General features: G+C 42.2%; 1 protein-coding gene across 5 annotated transcripts; it reads right to left on the reverse strand.

Annotated features, from left to right (window-relative positions):
• Positions 1-9,792: 9,792 nt before the first annotated feature.
• On the reverse strand, positions 9,793-24,645 carry LOC128306018 (guanine nucleotide-binding protein G(q) subunit alpha). 5 transcript variants are annotated; one of them, XM_053043690.1, is made up of 10 exons: positions 24,089-24,645; positions 18,604-19,707; positions 15,127-15,311; positions 14,735-14,889; positions 14,117-14,245; positions 13,206-13,334; positions 12,331-12,460; positions 12,077-12,230; positions 11,408-11,515; positions 10,661-11,053 (listed from the first exon to the last, which is right to left on the reverse strand). In XM_053043690.1, exons 2-10 carry the CDS (start codon positions 18,719-18,721, stop codon positions 10,971-10,973), a joined length of 1,191 nt encoding a protein of 396 aa, XP_052899650.1. In that variant the 5' UTR covers positions 18,722-19,707; positions 24,089-24,645; the 3' UTR covers positions 10,661-10,970. The 5 variants fall into 5 exon arrangements, with proteins under 5 accessions (XP_052899652.1, XP_052899651.1, XP_052899650.1 ...); XM_053043692.1 differs by lacking the exons at positions 10,661-11,053; positions 14,117-14,245 and adding an exon at positions 9,793-10,498; XM_053043691.1 differs by lacking the exons at positions 10,661-11,053; positions 13,206-13,334 and adding an exon at positions 9,793-10,498.
• Between the last annotated feature and the right edge of the window lie 426 nt (positions 24,646-25,071).

A 25,071-nucleotide genomic window follows, 5' to 3' on the forward strand; every position in this document is an offset into this window, starting at 1 on the left:
CGAAGGGCAGTTCGAGCAACCTTTTGATCCCCCGTTCGCTCACCAAATGTTCTTATAATCGACGGGTAGGTTAGTCCAATCTACGTTTAATTCCGTTCGACCTGCGTTACGAGCCTTTCCATTCGGTTCGTCTGTTCAGTTAAAAGAACTGATCGAACTGTACAGGGTAAGTTCTAGTAAGTCCACTCTACCGTGGACACAAAAAGTCCTCACAAAACAAAACGAAAATAAAAAGACAACAAACAACCAGAAAGGTGATTGTTTATTATTTTTTCTATTATTTTATTATATATTTAGTTTCTTATAAATTCCAGCCATTAGTTTACACAATTATATTATCATATTATTTATAATTACTTTTTATTTACTGTTTTTTTCCTCCCTTTCTTGCCCTAGCAGCTCTCACAATCTATCTCTCTCTCACGCTCTGTTTCGTTTTTCGCCTGCTGTTTTATTTTACCCACTTATCATCGGTACACACACACACACACGCGCACACGCACATTGGTTTCGCGTTCGTGCGCATCTCTCATACACCCGCAAACGTAGTAGAGTAGGGAGTAGTAGTTGTGTAGTAATAGTAAATAGTAGTAGCATTCTTCAATCTCCTAGCGGCAGAGTAGTTGCGCGCTCGTTCTTGTGGTTGTATTATTCGAGGGGCCAGGCCATGCGTGGCCAGCGCCACACACCGGAGCGCTGGATTGTTTTACCCTAATTGCGCAAGGGTATTTTATTTCACCACGCGCGCACTGTTTTCTTTTTTCTTCTTCCGCTGGTCGGAACTCGTTCTTCATTTCCCGTTCTGCTTGGTTGTCCTGCTGGTAGTTTGGTAAATTTCATTTCCCATCCAATCGCCAATAGCCAGTTTGTTTTGCGTTTTGATTTCGTTTTTAATATTTGCTACAGTGCTCTTCTCACGGCACCGCATTCGAACGCACCGATTTTTGATGCGTACCCCTGTGCTGCTTGCTTTTATAAGATTTACCACCCGGCAGGAATTGTTGGTATCCGTTCCCTACTAAGCAGCTTCTAACCAGCGACTTTCCGTTGGGTTTCACCACTAAATGCTCTACTGTTGAGGGAGAGATCAAACTCCAGAGGACCGACCGATCCCCACGGTCGCTTAATTCTTGAAAAGTTGTGTGGAAAATTTGTTTCGCGATTTAGCATTGCATCATCATTCGCTTTTCACGCACCTTCTATCCACGCGGTGGATCGCGCAGCATGTATAGCATGCTTCGTATGTTTGTATTCTCCCTATGCTTCGGTACTGGGAGGGGTGTTTTTTAGGGGTTTTCCAGTTGAAATGTATAATTAAAAAAAAAACATAAATATATCTTTTGTGTTATAATTTTTTGTTTGTTTTTGCGTTATTACCATTAGATTATCATGAATGCTGCGAGCGCGGGCGCGCGCGCGCGTGTTGTGTGTTTGCTGATCGTTCGTTTTTCTGTTCACTTTCACGTTTTCTTCTGCTTGCATTTCATGAATGTGATTAACGGGGGATGGGTGGAGATGGACGAGGAGAAGGATACGTGATTCATGATACTTTGCTCTTACTAATCGGAAGAATTCATTATGTGCATCTCACTTGTATCTTCCACCGATTGGAATGAGAGAACGGAGCGCGGTATCGTCGCCCGGTACCGGAGGTTAAAGGGGGGTTTTACTAAATTTGTTTTCGCCTGCTGCCGGGGCCAACATTTTTCCCACCCGTTTTTCTGTACTGCAAAAATCATAACTGTGTTTCCGGTTGCGGGATTTTACTAAAAAAATACAATTTCAAACGAACCGACCTTGGGGGTGTGTGTGTGTTGTTCCTTTTTTCTGCTGTAATCTGTTGCTATTTTTTCTGTTTTTTTTTTTTTGATAATTTGTAACTGATGAGAACGCGTTTGCAAGCGGAATCGAATTCCGCTTTCGGGAAAGTGAACCATTTTACAACATTTTTGAACCCTTCTTTAAAACTTCAACTTAAAACGTTAACCAAAACACGTCACTAACTCGCGTTATGTTAAATGAAGATAAAACAAAACGTGTCACCAGTACAGCGTACAACAACTACTGCCATAAGAAAATACGTACATTCGGTCGCGTTATAGAGTAATGCGATCATTACGATCGCGATCGACAAATCGTTCGACGCAGTAACGGAAAGTAACGGATAACACGCGCAGCAATCGTGCGCGTTAGAAGAAGGTTCAAAATACAAGGGACATAAAGATGGTTCCCTTTCCAGGTGCTGTGCTGGTGTCGCGAAGCGGGTGAAAGTGGTCTGCTTTCTGCTGGCAACTGGTTGTGGTTGGGATCTACAGTTTGCTATGCTGCTCGTTCGTGCAGCGAACGCGGCTACGGTACATGTGGTTTGGGAGCGCTTTTGCCTTTCATATCGATTCAATTCGCACAGTACACTGAACGGTAGTCAATTGGGCGAATTGATTACCGCTCGGTAAGAATTTTATCGAATATTAGAACGCTACCGGTTAGAAGAGAAAATCTGTTCCTGCATTCGATTGCTCACTCTCTCTCTGTATGCCTTGCCATAATACACATTTCCGTGCTTCGTTTGCTTTGAACGAACGAATAGCATAACCAGTCTCTGCCTTGCCATTCAAAGAAGGACCCATTTCACGCAACTGCACCGGCTCAACACGCAACCCGCGTTATTATTTCGATTTATTTGTCCGATCGTCATCTTACTTCCAATATGGATGGCAATCGACCAAACAATGAGCAGCTAACCACAGTTTAGTTAGGGCGATTTCGATTAGGGAGTTTTCTAATGTTTTGCTACTATATGTTTTTTTTGTTGTTGTTGCTGTTTTGTTACACATTCTTTGCTACTGTTGCTGCTGCTTCCCCTTCTGTCTTCTAAAAACTTTGGTCACACCTACGTACTCCTGTGGCGAACTGTGGATTTCTTCTTCCTTTTGTTTGTTTGTTTGCTGTTATTATTATGTTTGTTTCTTCATTTTTTTTTCTTTTCCGCCTTGTTCGTCCGCTTTTCTCCACCCCCATCCTCCCCTTTTATTGCACTTTTGCTAAAGGGAACGGTTTATTCTCCGTGTCTGTTGTATATATAGTTTTTTGTTTTTCCGTCTCCGTTTTTCTGCTTAAGTTTTATCCGTTGTCTCACTTGTTGCGTTATTTTGATAAACACCGTTACATCTCTTTTGGTTTTATCATCCGCTGCGCTGCTCTGTGCTTTTTGTTTTATCTTATTTCCCTTTTTTGTTTTTGCTTACGTGCAACAAAGTTTTGTTCCACTTGTCTCTCTCTTATTACATTACATATTACTTTTGGTTTCTTTTGTTTTTTTTTTCTTTTGTTCGAGATATACGTAAGTTTCTTTTAGAAGATACGATTCCGAATGCCGCATGGCCTATCCCCGACCCGGGATGCATCCATGGCTACTTCCTTCCAACACTCCCACCCCTTTATGCACATATATGTACAGTGCATCCGTTTGGCATGCCGTTGATGTTAAATCTCTCTCTCTCTTCCTATGTTATGCATTACATGTAACTTTCTATAGCGCGTGTAGAGAGATGCGTGCACATGTACCATGATGCGCATGCGAGTTCTTTGCGGCACATTACGCACATTGTCCTTAATAATCCGACGACGAGCTTCCATGCCTTACACCAGGCACATACACACACTGGATGTGCCCGATTGCGCACACGGTTCTCGGACCTTTGTAGTGTGTGGTTGGTGCTTCTTTTTTCATGCGGGAATATTCACTATAATATTCACCAGTTCGCCTTTTAATGTTTTTTTTTATTTGTATGTGTTCGCTTGTGAATTTTGTAATCTCACTTGCTTTTTACCCGCTTTTAGTGATTCGTGTCCAGTTCGCACGTGTCGCAAGGACGAAAGGGATTTCTCTCCGCCGAAGTTTCGTAGTTTCGTAGCGGTGAAAGAGGAGGAGCGCGCAAAATTAATTTGAATCACATATGTGTTGGTTTCTTCTTTTGTTTTCTTCTTTTGTTTGTTTGTTGTTTAATGTTTAATGTTCGCGTTTCCGTCTACCACACACTGCTGCCGCCTAAAGTGATGCGAAAGATTGTGCTTTTTGTTTTGTTTGCTCTAAAACAAAAAAGAGATTGAAAATGGCACAAAAGGTATGTAAACGTATATTGTACGATTTTTAGCGGGCGGAAGAGAATGCGTTAGCGTCAGGGTAGGATGATGATGAAGAAGAAGAGTTAGAGATATTTGTAAGATAAACGCAGTTCTTATGCTTACTAGACAAACAAGCAAAATTTACATCTCGCGCACAAGTGTGTGTGTGTTTGTTACGCATTTCCCGTACAAAGCTGTAGTTTGGCAAAAAGCTTCTCTAACGAATGTGTTTGTAATATATCATGAAAAAGGGAACACAAATGCACGATCGGACAGCATTCATGCCACAGAGGGGGTAGTGTTGCAGCTTGCCGTTCACTGCACAATGGGGCATGCTTTCTTTAACTGGGTCTCTCATTACATTTGTTCTGTTTGTTTTGCTTGGCACATTGCAAATTTTCCGGGGCTGTTGTGTTTGTGTCGTGTGTATGTAAATGGTAATAAAAACAGACCGAGTTTTCGGGAGGCTGCCTGAAATGTTGGTGCACAATCGCTTATCTGCATTTAGTAACTTAACACATCAAAAGAGACATACAGCATCACCTTGGGCCGGATGTTTACAGCACTGTAAGCCTAAATACGCACAAAACGTTCGAGGCGGGATTTGCCTAGAAATAATCCACGAGAAGTTAGAGTTAGCTTAACGACGGAAATGAACAATCCATTTTCTAACTATCTAAAGGTTTGTTTTGGTTCTCCATTTTGGGATACGCGATTTGCTCCAAAGTGTTTGTTAAACTTCGCAATACATTATGAACGGCATCACATAATTCGTATGCATGGGAAATGTTACGATCCTCGATCGTTCATTGGTTTGATCCTAACTTGTAGCAACCTTTTTGTTTGCTTAAAGCTACGAGAAAAGAAAATCGTGGTGGCGGTGTACCCTTCAATTCCCTGTGAGAGTGTTTTGCTTACTTGTTTTTGTTTTACATGATTTTGGAAGAGATTTCAAGGGTGATCCATGCGAGTTTTGTACCACTGCTTCATTTACCTCACACATCGATACTGTTAACCCGGGTGCTATAGTAAATTGTCGACCATTTTCCCCTTATGCGTGTATATGTGAGGGGATGCAGTAATCAAAAGAAAACACGGTTGAAATAGAGAATCTTAAGATACGATTTGATGGAGATTACAATTTCGCAAACAAGCCCCTGCCAGGTAATAAACAATAAAATGGACATAAGCAAACACTGGTCTTTGAAATGGCCCGTTACGCTAAAGTACTAGATCATGATGTACTTAATAATGCACTAAGATACTGCATAAAGTTGCTTCTTCTATTGGTTAACAAATAACCATCACATAGTGACGTGGTCAATTTTCAATTTGATGAGCCGTAAACCATATCCTGCGTGTTCGGGTGTTTTACAAACAACCTACAACAAGGTACGAAAAGTTGGATGGTTGGTGGTTTTTTGTTTTTCAAATAAAATTAATCACTTCTTCGCTGAGAATACCCGCACACAGTGGGCGGGTTCTAAATTATTTATTGGACAAGTTTGAAGCCCTTTAGCAGTTTGAAGGCGGCCACTACCGGGCACCGGGCAGATAAATTCTATCTGCAACACGCGTGTAAGTTAACTTAAGGGTTAGGTTAGGTTTTTTGTTGTACATTTACCACATACATTAGTTATTGTTTGCTGTGTGACGAGCTATGTAACGAGGCTGGTGATACAAACAACTGATACAAATAAGGTAACCATTTTTCCTTACTTTTAGTGCCTGGGGAGAGGGCTCGGGGTTCGCTTTTTTTTTGGTCGATTTCCCCGCTTATTACTGTTAGACCTCATACAGTACCTCATACTTTGTAGCAACACCGTCCATTAACTTAAGAGGAGAGTGGTAAGCCGCACAAGCTCAAATGCTTAAACTAAAAACGAACCAGTACAGTATAACGCATAACAGAAAAGTAGCGCAAACAGATCCATTCCCGCGCACCACACCCGAATATGCACGGATCTTACGATTGATCGACGAACGATCGCCCAGTGGTAGCGAAATTGATCGACAGCATTGTGGTAGGCAAAAGATTTGTTTCGAAATAATGATGCTTATGGGTTGTAATCAGATCATCGCGATGGAAACCGATACATCCGCACGTAATGGCAGCTGTGTGTACAGTTTAACTTGCACGTTTTGTTATGTTTTCTATTTGACACTTGCCCTCTGTTTCCCCTTCCCGTTTCGGGGTTTGTTTCCCCTCAGTTTTGGTTTCATTGGCCAGAATTTGGGAGCATACACACAATAATAGCAACGCAAAAAAAAAAAAAACATACTTCAACAGTTCCACTATCTCTCTGATGGTAATAATAATCACATCCAACTAGCGTGGGTATCAATTTTGACACAAAATCATGATATGAAAAGCGAATCTCGTCCGTTGTCGATTTTAATACGTTTTACAGCGCCACGAGAATCGTTGCTCTGTCGGTCGTCGGTCATCAAACGCAAATCAGCCGCCTTATCCACTATTATGGCTGTCCGTGGTGCGCCTTTGTTCTCCTGTCTGAGTTAAATGATTGCTTACATTTTATTTTATTTCCTTTATCTTCTCCTCTTAATTCACAGTCCAGTGTTATTATTACCTTAATATTCATGCACGTAAAAATCTGCCCCTCCTGCGAACCGCGGTTTTCTCTCACTCAACGACACCTAAATGCAATAACTTAAGCAAAGGCGGTGTACTTTTCCGTGTAAAACTATTCGACAAACGTGGTTACCGTAGTTTTGTTTAATCCTTGGGACATTTCTTCTATTTTGACTGTGTCTGTGATTATCATTATTGCAAAACACAGATTGATGTAGCGAATTCCGATAGACGTGCGATTGGAGCGCGAATATGTAAATTATAACAGCGAAATAAAAAAATACAACACAAAACTTATTCCCGCTTCAAATGGAAGAGCATGACGTGCGATACGAGCGATCGTAATTCAGCATGCATATAATGCTAATGTGTATGCAACACACAAAAGGAACAAATCATTGCACTGTGAAACTGTTAGGCGAATAATTTGAATATTAATCTGAGGCTGACAAAATAATGCAAAACAAAAATATAACAAACGAAAACCTAACAGAACTGTACTTATCTTGTCTCAAAACTTAAACTTTTTTCAGCATCAATTAAATGCGTTGTGTTATTGGGCAAACATAAGTCATAACAAAGTTAGAAGGAGCACATTTTCAACAGTGATCGGATGATCCATTCAACACAAAGAAAAACAAAACAAAAACGGAAATAATTATTCTGGCGCGGAAAAGCATTTTTTTTTATCGAGCCCAGCAGGAACTGTGTGTCAACTAGCAACTTACAATGGGGCGTAACACGAATTGAATCACGAACTGCTTTATAAAATGCACATCGAAATAAATGGTCCTACTGGCAAGGAGATGGCTTCATCGAAGTGAATCATTAATGCGTGCTTCCAACCGTAACGGAATTAAATAAGCAAACGTAAGTTTCAACCAAGAATATACAGGCAAATCTATACAAATAGTACACTAACAATAAGGATAATCACCATTACACTCTACATTCTTCGATAAAGATAGTCCAAAGGAAACGTGTTGTTTTGTTGCATAAATCTCTTCTTTCTATTATTATACGCTGTAATGTGTTCGTTGCATTCACGGCGACTACGGCGACTCGTAGTGTTCTCGGTTGTGCCTGAACGAAATGTGATTGTAACGTAAGATTACACTGGTGTGCATGTAGCATTTTGCAGATCACGTAATTAATATACACTCAACAGTCAAGGGGAGAAGGGGGGTTTTTTGTCGCGCGTTACACAGAATAATTAAAAATATGCTTTAAGGTATATGTCGGGGGTAAGTGTCTGAGTGTGTGTGTGTGTGTGCGTGTGTATGAATGTATGCCGGATTTTCGTACAACGTGAGTTTCTCTCGAATTTTACACAAGCAGTAAAAGCAAACATCGAAGCTACGATATCGATCTCAATGTGTTCCGTCGCATATAACCCGGAGCTCCGAACATACAGGGTTTTACACTTTAGTTCAGACTGGCAGCACACATTTTTTGACACGCCGCACTCGATTTCTTGTCGCGAGCGCACATTTTTGATTGCAAGCACCGGATTTTTGATCGGGAGCATTTAATTTCAACAGCCAGACGCTTGAAAGCTTTTCGGCCGCATGTTTATAACCCCCCTTGTGAAAGATTGGTTTGAGTTTGTAGCATTTGTTTATATGCAATATTGTTTGTTTTTTTAGTTACTTGATAAGTTTTGGTGCAAAATATGTTTAAAAAATTGTGAAAAGGTTTAAAAAACATGTATTGGATAACGTATTTGAAGAATTATGCCCGAATCGCTCTAATTCTATGTATGCAACAGATTTATTTAAATGTGCAGCAGTGGATCCTTGGAGATAAACCTATGTCCATAGGATAGGTTCAAAATTGTGCTAACCGACAGAATGGCGGCAGATTTCTAATCTTCTCTTGAGCTATTCACGGACATCGGTGTAATCATTTTGCGTAAACCTCATATATTCCCACGAAATACTGCTGCTGCTAACAATAGTGTTGTGTGTCATTAGACAGGTACGTAATTGTTCGTCCGAAATTCTCTAACTCACCCACGATCTTGTTTACAGGTATCACACAGGTATCACAACGTGTTACACATTAGGAACACATTTAGAGCTACGCATTTCAAAGAGGTACTGTGTATTTTATCCTTGCAATACAACCAGGAGATAATTCTGTTCATGATAATCCTACAGCAAACTTGGATACATCGGAGGCTGTACCTCGACGCCGTAACAAAACTACATCTGACGAAGATCGAAACCGTGTTGTTACAGCGTATGAAAATGGTGCAAAGATATTGCAGAAATGCTAAGCATCAATCGAAGATTCAATAAAATTTATTGAGCTTATAACACCATTACATATTTAGAAATGCATAGTTTGAAATTTTATTAATCTTCTTTAGGTTCATTGTGTGCTTCCAATTAATTTGTTTGCGTAGCTCTAAATGTGTTCCTAATGTGTAACACGTTGTGATACCTGTGTGATACCTGTAAACAAGATCGTGGGTGAGCTAGAGAATTTCGGACGAACAATTACGTACCTGTCTAATGACACTATTGTTAGCAGCAGCAGTATTTCGTGGGAATATATGAGGTTTACGCAAAATGATTACACCGATGTCCGTGAATAGCTCAAGAGAAGATTAGAAATCTGCCGCCATTCTGTCGGTTAGCACAATTTTGAACCTATCCTATGGACATAGGTTTATCTCCAAGGATCCACTGCTGCACATTTAAATAAATCTGTTGCATACATAGAATTAGAGCGATTCGGGCATAATTCTTCAAATACGTTATCCAATACATGTTTTTTAAACCTTTTCACAATTTTTTAAACATATTTTGCACCAAAACTTATCAAGTAACTAAAAAAACAAACAATATTGCATATAAACAAATGCTACAAACTCAAACCAATCTTTCACAAGGGGGGTTATAAACATGCGGCCGAAAAGCTTTCAAGCGTCTGGCTGTTGAAATTAAATGCTCCCGATCAAAAATCCGGTGCTTGCAATCAAAAATGTGCGCCTGCGACAAGAAATCGAGTGCGGCGTGTCAAAAAATGTGTGCTGCCAGTCTGAAGTAAAGTGTAAAACCCTGTAATACCCACAATATATTCGCACACAATCACTTTTGTTTGCCCCGCCAAGATTTGACAGATCTGACATTCAGCTAAAGGGGTCAATCAATAAAAACGGGTGACTATTGCGGTCAGACAAGACAATGCGCGCTTTCATTCACGCTAGCATTACCACCAGCAGCGCCATGTGGAAAGGATTCCGGCTGCACTGTGCAGCGGCGTCGTGTCCGTCGTGGCCGTGCTGTCCCTTATTGCTATGCACATGTACGTGTTGTTGTAAATAACGATGATGATCGCGATCGTAGTGATGATAATGACGATGACGAAGAATGATGTGGAGGTGTATGTAAGGAACCTGCTGCCCGTTTCTTCGATCCAGCTCTATCGTCCGGGATGATGCTCCTTGGGTGACGGATTTGGCTGGCTGCTTTGACACTTCCGCACATAGATGAAGTAATTGTTGGTTTGTTGGTAACAATGACGATAGAGTTCCAGTAGAATGGCACCAAAGGCGAATAATGATGAAGGGATACCACACCTTTGACGTTAACGAGATCATCGCCAGCGATCGTTCACCATTATGCTTCTGTTGTAATCGGTACCGAAACGCAGGTGCCAATGGCAAGCAAGCACTGTTGCCTCTCCGAGTTCAGACCAGATTATACTCCTTTAGGTTGGACTGAAGTATCGTGTCCTTGACTGCGGCGAACACAAACCGGATATTTTCGGTGTCTGTAGCGATACAGCGATCACGAAGGGAAGAAAAAAGTATAACACATATTAGCCATAAACTACGGACGGTTCGCTACATTGGAAAGGATAGGGGAGCATCATTGGAAATGGTAGGTAGGAGAAGCAGCAGAAAGAAAAGAACTGAAATTTAAGTGAATTTTGGTTTAACCAACAATCGAACCCTTTATTCGTGTAATGCGTTTTTAAAAACCGTACCACTCAGCCAAGAGCGTTCGGCATGCGACGTGCATGGAAGTGTATTATAAATAGGTTTGATTTGCTATAATTTTCGATTTGCATTTGACTACTGGGAATGCTTTAAAAATTGGCCATCTGTCTGGCTTTGGGGACACCAAAGAGAAACAAAAAATTACTAGCCACAGCGTGGTAATTTGCCCTAGCCACGTGTGTTTCCAAAACGATCGAACTTTTCGCTATCAAAATGGTCGCAATCTTAACGTGTTCCGTGGGGTTAAGCCAAATTAAATTCCTTCAGAGCAGTTTGCATGATCGTATCCTTTACGGCGCAAAACACGAGCTTGATGTTTTCCGTATCTATTTTAGTGCACGCGAGCACATTCGATCGAGGTTGTTGATTGTTCGTGTCATGTCACAGTCATGGAAGAATGTGCGAAGTAATCCAGATAAAAAATCGATTCAATTTGGTAAGCAGTAATAAAAATTAAAAAGGAAAAAAAAAAGATTCAGTAAATTATACACAAATCAAATCAGATTCAATTTTTCGAAATTTAAATCAAACTACAATATGTATAATAACTCACATAAGAACCGGATTTACCAAACGAAAGTCAAACTAAAGCTAATCACAAAAGCAGCTATTGAAAAATCGATCAAATTGTTATAGTAGAGCGTGTGGGTGGGTGAACAGGGTGCAAAATGGGAACTTACCTGTCGCACAAGTGAAATGTGAATAAATTATTTTCTCCGAATCGGGATTTAAGTCTACAAACATGCGAAGTATAAATTCTCTGGCAGCTATTGCATCTCTTTGTGGTCCTGTATATACGTGAAAGATAGGCGAAACGAATGTATGAGTGTGGGGGAATCTAACACACTAGCAAAACGATCGATGGGTTCAAGTTTGTAACAACCTGGAATCTAGTCGTAAAACATTACACCATGTTTTGTTTCAAATATATCGACACATACAAAACTATATAATAAGACAGATAAAGGTCTAAGAGCCATGAGCCACATCCACACACACACAAGATACTCAACAGAACTATGGCATTGAAGGGCACCGGTCAGCCCCGACAGAGCGATAATGGTCTTTCTAGCGATAAATGCTACGCTTAATAAATAAAGTAACTTCTTGACCTGTGGCGCAAGTGAAATGGGAGTAACACATTCGATCCGGATCGGGGTTTTCGCGCAGGTAAACTTTCAAAATAAACTCGCGCGCTTTCACGTCATCTTGCTTCGGTCCTTGTTTTTTTTTTTTGGTACATGGTTATTGAAGATTTAACAAAGGTTAGTAATTGACTTAATATACATTTGCAAGTGCCGTCACGGTACGCCACTGAACGCTATGCACTAGCGATCGTCTCAACTTACCATCGTACTCGGGGAAGTAATCTACCAAATGCGAATACATGATCTTTTCCTCCAGCAAATCCTTTTTGTTCAAGAACAGAATCACCGACGAATGTTGGAACCATGGATACGTAATAATGGTCTTAAATAAAGCTTTCGATTCTTCCATTCGATTCTGTGTTTGAAGAGGCAAGAGAGAGAGAGATAGTTCCATTAGAAATTGTGTTGAGTAGTGAACAGCGATGATACGATAGTTTGTTTAAAAATAATCTTACCTCGTTTTCGGATTCGAACAGAATTTGATCGTACTCCGACAGTGCAACCAAGAATATGATTGATGTTACATTCTCAAAACAGTGGATCCATTTCCTTCTTTCAGATCTTTGTCCGCCGACGTCTACCATCCTGTAGGGATTAACCGATAGAACGAATGCCACGTACACACGCAAGAAGAAAAGACAACATTATTAATATTGACAGTCAATTGTTTGGTCGTCGCTCTCTTCCACAAAGCATATTCGATAGCGAGGTGTTAATAAACAAGCACAGTATAAACAAGTATTAAAAGCATGCTATTCGTTTATCCAAAACACTGCAACTGCATCTTACACAACATGATATACATATCTTATAAATACATGATTATGAAGTCACACGACTTGGTGAATGTTTAATAAAGGAAGATCAGATGAACACGATACACTTTACACCCTTCCCATCCAATGAATGAAGCTTAGATAACCTAATGAATGACATGATTCCAAAGCAATTGGTTAGCGTCATATAGCGTTTTAAGTATTTACATGAGAGAATAGCCGCTACACATCAGAGACAATCTCTGAATTGTGTACATCCAACACATCACCCAGAAACATTGTTCGTAATAATGCGTATATAGGCAGGTAGTTAGAAGAATGCACACTTTAGAACAGGAGCACCACCAGAGAATGAAAAAACGTACCATTTACGCTTAGCTTACAAATGTGTTCACGGCTTTTTGTTTACCATTTCACCCGTAAAACACTACACATCTAGCGGTTTTTTATAATATACACAATAACACACACACACACACACCACCGATCGGCACATCGATCGGCAGCGTTACAGGTGAGCATAGGAAATCGGACGGAAAATTTATTTTGCATACCTAAAGATGATGCTATCCAAATCGAATGGATACTCTAAAATGCCCGTTGTTGGTGCCCTAGCTCTTAGAATGTCTTGCTCAGTTGGGAGAAAATCTTCCTGTTCGATACGTGCCAAATCGCTCAAGTAGCTGGATAAAGGAATGGGCGACGGAATTAGAATGAACCATAATAAATACATATAATTTCTCATACGCGCAATAGCCAATCAATTAGTTCTGTTCTTGAGAATTGAAACTTGCGTTCTGTGTGGTATGAATTTTCTTCTTTAAAACATTCGTTCGTATAATGAATCCCACCGATGTAATAATGGTTATTTGGGTCTGTTTTCCACATTTTTCAAAACTACCAGATCGTACACAGATATGCATTATCGCACAAAAACCTCATCAAGAAATAGCGGTGTAGCCGGATAATGGTCTGTGTCTGTGTAAAACATAGTGGCTTCGCACTTCTTCGCACATAAAACTTCTAAATCTTTCAATTCAAGTGCGCAGTCAAACTAATAATTTGTTAAACCATGCAAGCGGATTATTTAAAAGCGTGAACGTTAAAATTAACTTCACCGTGAACATTGACACGTGTGTGTGCACTTCTTTTGCATTACAAATATTGGAATACTAAAGATATAAAATAATCAACGAAGCAAACAGAAACCAACCGTTAAACCGGCCATTGCAAAAGTGTTAGGAAATAAGGAGTGTGATTATTTAAAAGAACAACAACAAATATCATAACCCAACCGACCGCAATGGACGAATTTCACTGCGCATGCAAACTTAAGAAGACACAAAGATGAGAAAAAAAAGACGTAAAACGACAGATAGACAGAGAAGTGTAACAAGGAGGGAGAGAATAAAATCTTTTTTTTTTTTGCAATCAAAAAGCATTCTCTCGTCCATCAAAACTCTACCTAAACCGGATCTCTTCCAGATCGAAGGGATACTCGATAATGCCGGTCGTGGGTACACGCACTCTCAGAATGTCCTGCTCCGTTGGAAGATAGTTTGTTGCCGCGACACGATCGATCTCCATAAGGTAACTGAACGGCGAAAGGAGGATGACAAAGGAGGATCAGTATAAATGGTATAAACAGTTGTAAATAGAGTTCGCTGCATCGCTTGTTGTTGTTGTGGTTTATCGCAATGTTTTCATTACTCCTAATCATTGTTCAACAAAAGAGAAATTTGTATATAATGTGCCTTATATGCTAATAATATTGAATGTAAACAATTGGATTATGATGCCCAATTAAAAACGAATATTGCTTTCTCTGCTTAATGGAAAACAAAAATCATTTCAAAAAACACCAATAACTCAAATGAAATTATTCAAAAAACAAATTAAAGGTGTTGTTGTTTGCCGAAGCATAACGCGATTTACAGACTGATCATACTGAAATGATCTCTGCGTGATGTAAAGTTTGTCATGATTCATTATTAATCTCAACGGGGAGAAACAAAAAAAAACAACAGAACTAAAAGTCTTTTCGCTGGTTAGCGGATCATTGAACATTGGCAACTACACATACTATTTGGCGGAATCTGTTAGCTGATACTCTCTCCTTCGGTCGTAACATTCCTGGATGCCCGCATCGGCCCATAAGTCTTTGATTGCTTGAACGTATGGCGGTTCGAATGTGGTCACTGTTTCGAAGTCGACGCTTCGTATTAGCTCGGCATGCTCCTACAATGAAAGACGGTGAAATGGCAGCGATTACTATTGCATCACAGGCAGGCATCGCACGTAACCGGATCTACCCCCTTCTGGTTGGCCAGAGGGAGAGAGAGAGAGAGAGAGAGAGAGAGAGAGAGAGGGAGGAAGAGAGATAGATACCGGAGTAGTGTGTTGCGGATGATCAAGTTTGAGCCACTCAACCGTACCACACCCGCAGCAGCACCACCGTCGCGCGCGTGTACTTACGATATTTGCCGGATCACTGTACAGTATCTTCAGCAGATCCATCGCTCGTATCATCGACTGCATCGCCATGAAGATGTTTTGGTATACTAGTTTGATGAAGCCCCGCTTGTCCTCGTCCGAGTAGCCGCTGCCGTGAATAATACGCATCTGCTTGATGAATGTTGATTTACCCGATTCACCAGTACCTGTGTGAAGGCAAACGAAAAAGATAGAGCCGATCAGAACATCACATCCATCCACTGTACGTTGATTAGCTGCTTCGTCAAACGGCAATCGTTCCGCATTTGGGGCGCTGGTGTTTGACCGAACGCCGCGTTGCATGTGATAGCAGACGTAGAGACGATCGTGTGGCCACGGAACGATCCGAAGCACGTGTCATTGGAAATCTATCGCAACCACGAACCAAAACATAAAACAGCTAGTCATCAGCGTCCATCTTATCAGTTTGAAACGCTCAAAAGAGTTCCCGATCCCAGGCGAAGCAAAAATAAACACTGTAACGCTGCAAACCTAACGGGCACTGGGCGAGTAATGTCGATATGTTTTTTTTCCGAATCGGCCATAAAAAATAGCAATCGCATAGAAATTTGCAAGAAATTTTATTAAAATTATACATTTATGTATTTGTTACATTATGCAGTAATAAATCCTTCCATTTGTTGATTGTTAACGGCCCAAAAGTAGACTTGAACCCTTTCTTCTCCTTCTTCGCCGGAACAACAAAAAGGACTGCAATGATTTCTGGCTTACGAAGGATTGGTTCCGGATGGAATTTTAGATCGCTCCTGCAGCATCAACTTTTTCTCTCTCGATCGTTAACCATAAAGTTATTGATTTGATTGATAGAGATGTATTTCAACGACAAAACGGTCAAATCGTACTAAAGTTATGCAATTCCTAATTCTGATAGTAACATGAAATATTACTATATTTTGTCCCACAAAAGGTGAATGATAAGTAACGCGTGCATTACACATTAGAAGCGGAAGCAAGATCTAGTACAATGCTAAAATTTTCACCTCGACAGTATCGACATTGGTCACATACAACGACAGCAACCCCGAATTGAAGTGTCACTTGTGACTAGTGCCTTTGCGGCTCAATGTGCTCAACGGACGAGCGCCAATAACCACGATATGTTGACGGTGAAAACATACGGCAATAGAGGCTCTGGGGGGGTGGAGATATTAAATAGCAGACGGTCAACGATGCTTCCACATCGCAAAACGTACGGCTGACCGATTAGCGTAATGTGCATTTAGCTAGTTATACGCTAATGATTTGTTTACTCTCGCATTGTTGGCGAACCACCCTTAAGGTTTCGCTCTACCCTTCGGCAGTACGGGGCTTGACACCGTTTTACCTGCCTGATTGCTCCCTTCGTTAGTGCGATGAGGTTTCGCTTCCTGCCTCCCAACACCGGACAACTCCGGTTTCCCATCGACCGAATTTTCTATTGAGGTGTTTTTTTTGCTGTATCTGTTAAAAAAAAATCAATCGAGATATGAAAAACAACCATCAGCAGCAAGGGGATTGAGTTCTTCTCGTAAACACCGAATGCAATGTCAGGTATCGGTATAATATTTGCCCCTGTTAGTATCTATTCTAATCAAAACTCATTATGCTCTCCATGGAAAATGGGACGGCACCTACATATGCACACACACACACACACATGAACATGAAACAGACACAAATAAACGTGTCGGCTAGTGGGCATTCATCGTGACAAGAGGAAATTGCCCATCGAAGAGTCATTCATGAATTCCCGTCATTCACCCGCAAGTGTATTGGGGCAGCAGCATGTTAGGAGACTGAATGAAATTAGCTAGCGATAGGTTCCGGTTCCGGTTTCGTCCTTAACGGGGGATGGCATGCATTCACCGATAGGCGGTGAACTAATTAAACTCCACGGCATTAAGCTCTCCCTTTCGTACCCGGCACAATGAAATGTGCTTTTAGAGGATAAAGCTAACGAGTAATAATGATAATATAAGACTATTTTACATATTATTTTATCTTCGCTTTAACGGAACGGTTTTGTGACCATGGACTTCCGTTGACTTCCAAACCGGAAAAGTACGTATTGACCAGCATTGGAAGAGAACGGGCCTCACTTTCGGCTTCCTTTCTTACTCTTTTATTTTTCGGGATTGATGTGAATGGACGTGAGAACCAAGGTGGTGGAAATTTGGTTAAACCATGTATACACAAACACACATACACACACACAAACACACGCACAGACTCTGACCGGAGCGAGATCGAACGCGAGAAGAGAAAGAATGAGCGTGATTTTAGAACAACGGTTTGAATCAATGACAGCAGATACCACCTTAGAACCCCCACCCCCCTCCCCCCACCCCTTTCCATACAAATTGCAATGTATGTATGGCCTGTATCCGTTGTGGGCGCATGCGCTTCGCGAACCGGTGAGCGATCTTCCCTTCTAACAACATCGCACGCGTCACCTCCAACCTCATTTTCACGTTGGGTGTGTGCACACGTTTGTGCACGTATGTATGTGCGTGTGTGTGTGTATATCTTATTTTGTACGGTTTTCCATGCATGCGCCTCCATATCATTGCTCCACGAAAAAAAAATGAATGGACGGAAGTGAAAAGAGCGGTTCGTTGCAAAATAATGCTCATTCGCTCACCACTCACTTCCAGGAATTGTTTCAAGCTCAGGCGCTACACCTTTGGTGGAGTAAATTAATGGTTGATGATATTAGAAAAAAAGGGGAAAAAACCTGGCATGTGGTGCGTTAACAAGGGGAATCTGGAAAATATATTTCAGCTTCAAAGCACAATTGTATTTTGTTAAACTAAATAGCGATTTTTATGTCCCTTCTCAATGGGAAGTAAAAACCATAATCAATTAATTGGACAATCAAATCAAAAGCGATACAAAAAAACCCTATTTTTCCTTTTGAGATACACACACATTCACACACTGGAATAATTTCCCTAGTGAGAAGTGAGGTGAAAATTTGTAATGCGCTTGGTGAGAAACGCCAGCTATTCAACTCACAGTAAATCTCTCACATAAAACTGCTATTACAACAGCGCGCGCTGACAGGAATAGAGAATTGCATTGTTTCGTACATATACCAGCTTTTCTTTTGGGTAGAAATTAATGCCCGATGAATGTGGAAAAAAACCCAAAAAAAACTATAAACCAACAATCGAAATTGGTTGAAAATTGTGCAAAGAAGAAGCGCCTTTCCATGGATTGTGCTTCTATGTATAGCAAAAGTTAATTATTATCTAGCCGAAAGGTAATCATGTAGAGCGTGTGGCCCAAAACGATTCAGGAGAATAAAATTTCGCTCAAAAGAAAAATGTGAGCACCCGATTCGAAACTTCTCTACCGCCAGCGATCGCAAATGGAGGCGCCTGGTCCATGGAACATTTACACAGCACAGTACCACTTTTTTCCCACCATGGTTACTACGGGCGGCGGCAATTAACTTACCCAGCAATAACAGCTTCAACTCTCGCCTCGCATCCCGCTTGTCCCGTCGCAGCTGCCGCTCAATCTCCTGATTGATGCGCTTTTGCTCTTTGGCTTCCTCGGACAGGCAGCACTCCATGCTGGCGAGATTGGATCGCGCTTCCGGCGGCTTCCGTTATCCTTGGTTGGTATGACTTTTGTTGTTGTTGTTGTTGTTGTTGTATTTATTGCAGCACGGTGTGGCGGATTCGGCACGTCTTAAGCTCTCACTGCACAATGGTCGACACGCGTCCGATCAACACACAACACCGGTTGCAGCACAATATTATTTCTTCAACTTCGACAAGCTTTACTCGCCCCCGATACGATCACCTTTTTCTTTTTGCTACCGATTTCTTCACCGATTCACACTGGAAAGGATTTACTTTTGGCTTCGGGGAGGAATTTGTTGTAGCTGTCTCCTTCAAGCGCGGTGTAATTTTCCGCGTTGTTCCGCACTGTCGTTGTCGCGCGTTATTCACACGTGAGTACTGGCTATCCGGACATAAAGCCACGTATCTCCTCTCACACCACTGCCTGGCGGTCGCCTATATTATTGCACTAATTCAATTATCACAAAATGCCACTATCCACACCACCCGTGAAGGTTGTACTCCACCGTTAGCGCAAAAAAAAACTCGCGAAAAGGAGTAGTGGTGGTTGTGATGTCAAAGAGGGGTGTAGATGATTTTTTTCCGGCCGTAAAGCTACCGGAGATTCTCACAATCTCGGATCACACTTCCTGGAGGCACTCCACGAACACATACGCACACACATTTCACTTCCAACCGATCGACGTAGAACACACGGCCAGCGTGCAATCAAAGCGGTGAAGTTCGTCGGGTCAAATCCTCCGCGTTCACAGTAGGCGTGTTGTGTTTTTTTTTTATGTATCTCCAGCCTTCGTCTTAGTTGTACCACCGCTTCCTCTTGGCTCCGTGCATGCGTGCGTGTGATTGTGTGTTTGTCCCGTGTACCAGTGGCAGTGCTACCGTAGCAAGCGAACGGAAGTGCACCGGTGAAGAGGAAGATTCATCAAACACGGGTTCCACCACGCGACAACGGAAACGATAACCAAACGTAAAACTATATCGTTAGAGAAAATAAAGTAACGAGAAGGAAATGTAAGCGAAAAATTATTCACCGGAGATGATGGTGGGCAATAAACGTAAGTAACGGATGATGGGTACAACGCTTAAAGCAAGCCGCTGCCTATCAGGAACCCCCAGTTAACAGAGTAGACCTTCCATAAATGATGGGTGACAAACGGAAGGATGACAGATGCAGGTGAGATTGTGAAACGTCAAAAAATAGCCAACCTAACTGAAGGGTGAAACAACCGAACAAAACCAAACCGAAGAAGGCTAGGAGCAGCAAAGCCAAGACACAGTAGCTGAGCCAGCTGAGTCCGGGATGCCGCCGTCGCTGCTTGCTGCAGACAGCACTGCCAATTTTGCGATTGGATTATATGCCCAAAGGATAACGACGCGATGTGCACGCAATAGAAAAACAGACGAATCCACCGCTACACTATTGCTGTTGATGCTGCTTCAGTTAGGCTTGCTCCGAATGCCAGGACCGCACAGAAATCAAACATCCACTAGTGAAATACTTTTGGTGGTTTTGGTGTGTAAAAATCTTCCGCACGATGTTCACGGCTCACCGATCGAATGGATTGTCTGTATCACTGTCGCATCACTCTCTATCCAGCACAAGCACGGGCACGACAAGCGCGGTCTGAACAGGGACCTGTCGCTAGCATACGCGTTTACATCGTCCACTTGGTGTACTGCAACTAAGGAAAGGGAAAATTAAGTCCAAAAAATCCACCAATTTATATCACCCACGGTACGGTACAAGCAAGGCCGAGCGAGAGGCTGTATGATCTTAGTTTTGGAGCGAATCTTAGAGTGTCCTAGAGCGAGATGATCGTTGTGAATGCTACTCTAATGGGATGGATGCTGAGCGACACCTAATTTTGCACGCACCCATACACCTTCAACCGAATGCAGCACGGCGCACCGTCTAACCAAACACGCAGAGGGAACACAACGGGAGCGTTGGCAGAACACGGTCCGTCGGTGACACCAAGCAGGTACGTACTGGAAGTTGTCGCGATTCGCGATGCTCTTTTATAGGCTTCCTTCTACAAATTAAAATACATCGATTATTGAGTTGTGCCTGGCGGTTTTCCTGACGACACACGCGGTTTCCGCAGGCGTTAGACGGACTGTCCTTCCCTTGTGGGGTGCCGTCCCGGACAGGACCACGGACACTATGGCTTTTCCCTCCCTAAAACCCCATATATGCGCACACATAACCGTCCCCAAGGAGGTGTGTGGTGTGATCGTAGCACGAATCGCATCTATCGCCCGAAGGAAGGTCAATATTAGCGCGAATAGAGCATTGTTGAGAGCTTTAGTGGGTCTTCCTTTGCTGGACAAACAAAAAAACAAAACAAAAAAAAAAGACCACAAACATATTACCATGCATCCCTGTTCCGTAAGTTGTGTATGGCTGATTTTCTTTTCGTGTGTGTCATAAACGTGAGCGTCCAAGAGTTTTCACTTTTTCGTTGGAAATAGCGTGGTTGACTCTTCCGTAAAGTGGGGCTGGACAATGGACGGTAGAAGAAGCACCACTTTGGAAGAGCAGGGTTGGAGCAGAAGATTTAATTTAATTATGCACACTTCCTGTGTTTGGTTTCTTCCACAAACTATTGGCACGCTTGCACGTGACCGGGACCAACCTGGCCTGGCCTTCTATCAAAATCCTCCGAAAGTGGATTAAGATAGTGGCCCCCGTATGACTGGCATGTGTGGGCAATTTGACACGAAACCTGCCGGACAACAACACTGCACATTGTGCAATGATCGTTTTTGGGTTAGACGCATTTAAATGGGCGTTTCAGAGTCCTAGGCAGGTATTGATTTAAATGTAGCGAACGATACCCATACCTTACGCAACGACCGTTCTTCGCGATTGCACAGGATAGCTGTTATGCCAGAAACTGTCCAACCGACCTTCTATCGGATGGACAGTGACCTACACACTACTGACGATTGATACGACGCCCCAAAGGGAACGCAGAGAAACAAATCCATTAGCAGAATGTTTCTAAATTGCATCGATCGAATTGATCTGAAATAATAATAAAAAAAAGAATTAACTGGGTGATTTATTACACACCCCGTGCTGTTGGAGTTAGTTTGTTGTAAAATATACTTGCAGCATACGCAACCTGACGTCCTAATGTATAAACTGCGATAGAAACTTCAGTTTCAAATAACTCATAGCTTTACCACATACTGGCAGTCCCCGAGATACGATATTATAGCGGACCGCTATAATCCGGGAAAAATCCGCGTAACTCGAATTTCCGCGTAAGCCGAATCCTGGTGCAATTTTGTTTATACTTCAAAGTCACAGAGTCGACTTCCTTCTCTGCACATAATGTTTTCACCAAATCAGGTGATTTTAAGAAAGAATACATTAAAATAAGTTAGAAAGAAATGTTTTATGTGACAAAAAAAGGTATTTTGGTCTAATTTTCATCTTTTTGCTTAGATTTTGTGCTAAAAACTAGCTCATCTGTCAAATTTCCAAAAACCGCGTATCTCGGGGACTGCCTGTAGTTGTTTAGTTGTTATACACTAGTGTTAATGAATCGTTCGTGAAGAGATAGTCATATTAACGTTTAGTGAGCAGTCATTCAAATCAGGATTCGACTCGGATCATGCCACTTTTGTTACCATTCTCGAAACAATGTTCGATTTAGGACGAAATGCTGCACAACCGTGGGTTGATGTCTGCATAAGAAGTTGATTTTACTGATTTACTTTCACCAAAATACAGTGATATAGAAAATTGATGGATGAAAATAAAGCCAAGGATGCCTCAGACAGGGGACACACTTATTGAACCGTCTGTTAATGATCCACGACATTGGGGACATTGTATGAAACTCCAGACGAGGCCTCCCAATCCTCAAGAGAAACATACTGCAACGAATATCCGCCTGATCAGCAAACACACTGTTCCTCGTATTTATTCGGTGACTCCTAAAACATCAGAAAAATACTGTGAGTGCAACCATGATAACTACCTCTATTACTTTTACATCAATTGCAGTTTATAGCTGGAATCAGGTTTCATTGTCTGTTAAGAAAGTTACGTTTCATCATGGTATGGACATTTCTTGATCAAGGGAAATGTGCTTTCACGATCAAGAAAATCTGATCTATATCTGAGGACGAAACACATATACACACGCAAACACCAACGCCTGTTCCAGTCGATGTTCTCTTTCGCATGCACACAAGGCCCACGAAAGCGGGGAAAACAATTTCCACCGCAAAAGCAAACACACTCGACAGTGACAAGGTGGCGGTGGCATATTCGCCCCATAGCAGATCTTACGGAACGCAGGGTTTGGGAAAACGAGGCGTCCAGTAGGGATGCGACGAGGTGCAGCACTGGTAAATCTGAGATGCGCTCTGGTTCTTACTCAATTCACTGTCACCTACGGTGGAACCAGGCACTCTCTTGCTCTCGCTGAAAATATCCAGAGACTATCATCGCCTACTGGGACTGGCTTTGGGTCGGTATGCGCGTTTTACATCATTGATTTATTTTATCGGGCGAGGCAGATTTTCATCTCATTCATGTTCACCTCTGCCTGGCTGGACACGCGCGTACTCTCTTGCTTTCGCTTGCTCTGCATGGTAGGTAGCCACCCCTGGGACGGTACCAAGTTTCGCGATATTTTTTTTTGTTTTCAGCACTATCTTCTCTATTTTGCCATTATCGCGATTATCTTTATTCGTCTATTTAGAACTAGCTTTCAACGAATGGTCCTTTTTAAACCACATTTTCAAGCACCTAGGGTATCATTTACGGTCTATTTCGGCACTTTTTGAACAGCGAAGCAAAATGTTCCAATGTTCACATTGTACCATTTTACCCAGAGCAATCAATGTTCCGGTGTTGTCATCTCATCTCACTACACAAACACCTCACCTAAATTCATGGCACGGCAAAACTCACGTTCGCTCTATTGTGTGACTCATTGGAACAGGATGCGCATTCATCTTTACTGCAAGATCGCAGCAAAAGCTGGCATAATGTGCCGTTTGTATTATAACGATAAACAATTATTTCTGTTAGCACCCCATTTTCTGTATTACTGTTCCGAGATTAACGATATTCGTTGTCCATAAAAAAAATTACTTTTCTCACTCACTCTCACTCTCACATCTCATCTCAACTCACTTCCAAAACCAAGATCCGAGGAAATGACAAGCTGATCCCATCGACCTCTACCTACTGCTACTACCACTACTACTACAACTGACTGCATCATCCTCTTCACGACTTTCGCACGGGAAAAAATAGAAAGATGCTGACGAATATTACAACCTGCCTTTTGTGAGCTTGGTAACGATAGAAAGAATTCAGCTTTTCTTACATTTTGTTACCGCCAACTTGATTGCACTTATTTCGGGCGTTTAATTTGACACCACCATCATCCGAGCAGCGTAGCCTGTAGGACGATCCCTTCTAGGTACTCCTTCTCTCCCTCCGCAACCAATTCACTTTTGCACACTTTTCATCTCACTTGCGTCGCGCAACTGAGAATCATCCTTGCCTCACCACGGCGACAGACTGGAGTCGGCCGATCACAGTGCGGATTTTGCCACCCCGCCCTTGTGTGTATTTTCGCGTAGTTTTTCCTCGCACCACGTATAGCCGTCGTTGCACTTTTTCTTCTTCCCCCTGGGAGCAGGCGCAACCGTACTGTCCCACACTCCCGGTTGGATCGGGGTTGGGATGAGCAGCAGGGGACTGGGTGTACCGTTTGACCGTGGCCGTGCGTGCCTGCCGCACACACAGGGTCGTAAAAACGGATGGACAAAGATGGTACCGGGAGCACGCATTCACGTACACCACGGCAAGAGCGCTGCTGTCGACACACACGGGAATACGCGCACGGTTCTTCAATCGGCCATTAAGATGACGCGTTCCTCGTCTTACAGGGCCTCGGCAGATCGGCGGTTCTATGTTTTTGCACAGCTTCGGGGCGTGAGGGCTCCGCTAACAACACGCACACACGAACGCAACTGCTTCCCGGACAGCTCGGCCGGATGCTCTTTTCCGGCTCGATTTCGTTTGTGAAGGCAGGCCAAAATCGTCACCGTTTTCTTTTACCGTGAAAAGAAAAGACTTTTTCTTAGCTGCTTTTTCTGCGCTCTTCGACTAGTGTTGTGCACCTCGAAAGGAACGTTTCAATCCCATCCAACTTCGAAAATGGTCAGTTTTGAAAATCCAATCATTCGCTCCGGGAATGGTGAGGTTCGACCTACCCAGTTAACTATTTTCTTTACGGCTAAAACCGCCCAGTGAGGCAATTTTCATTAAATTACCTTTCAATCACCCCTAATTTACCGTATA

The sequence above is a fragment of the Anopheles moucheti genome, chromosome 3, assembly GCF_943734755.1.
Source record: "Anopheles moucheti chromosome 3, idAnoMoucSN_F20_07, whole genome shotgun sequence".
In the NCBI taxonomy this organism is placed as follows: domain Eukaryota; kingdom Metazoa; phylum Arthropoda; class Insecta; order Diptera; family Culicidae; genus Anopheles; species Anopheles moucheti.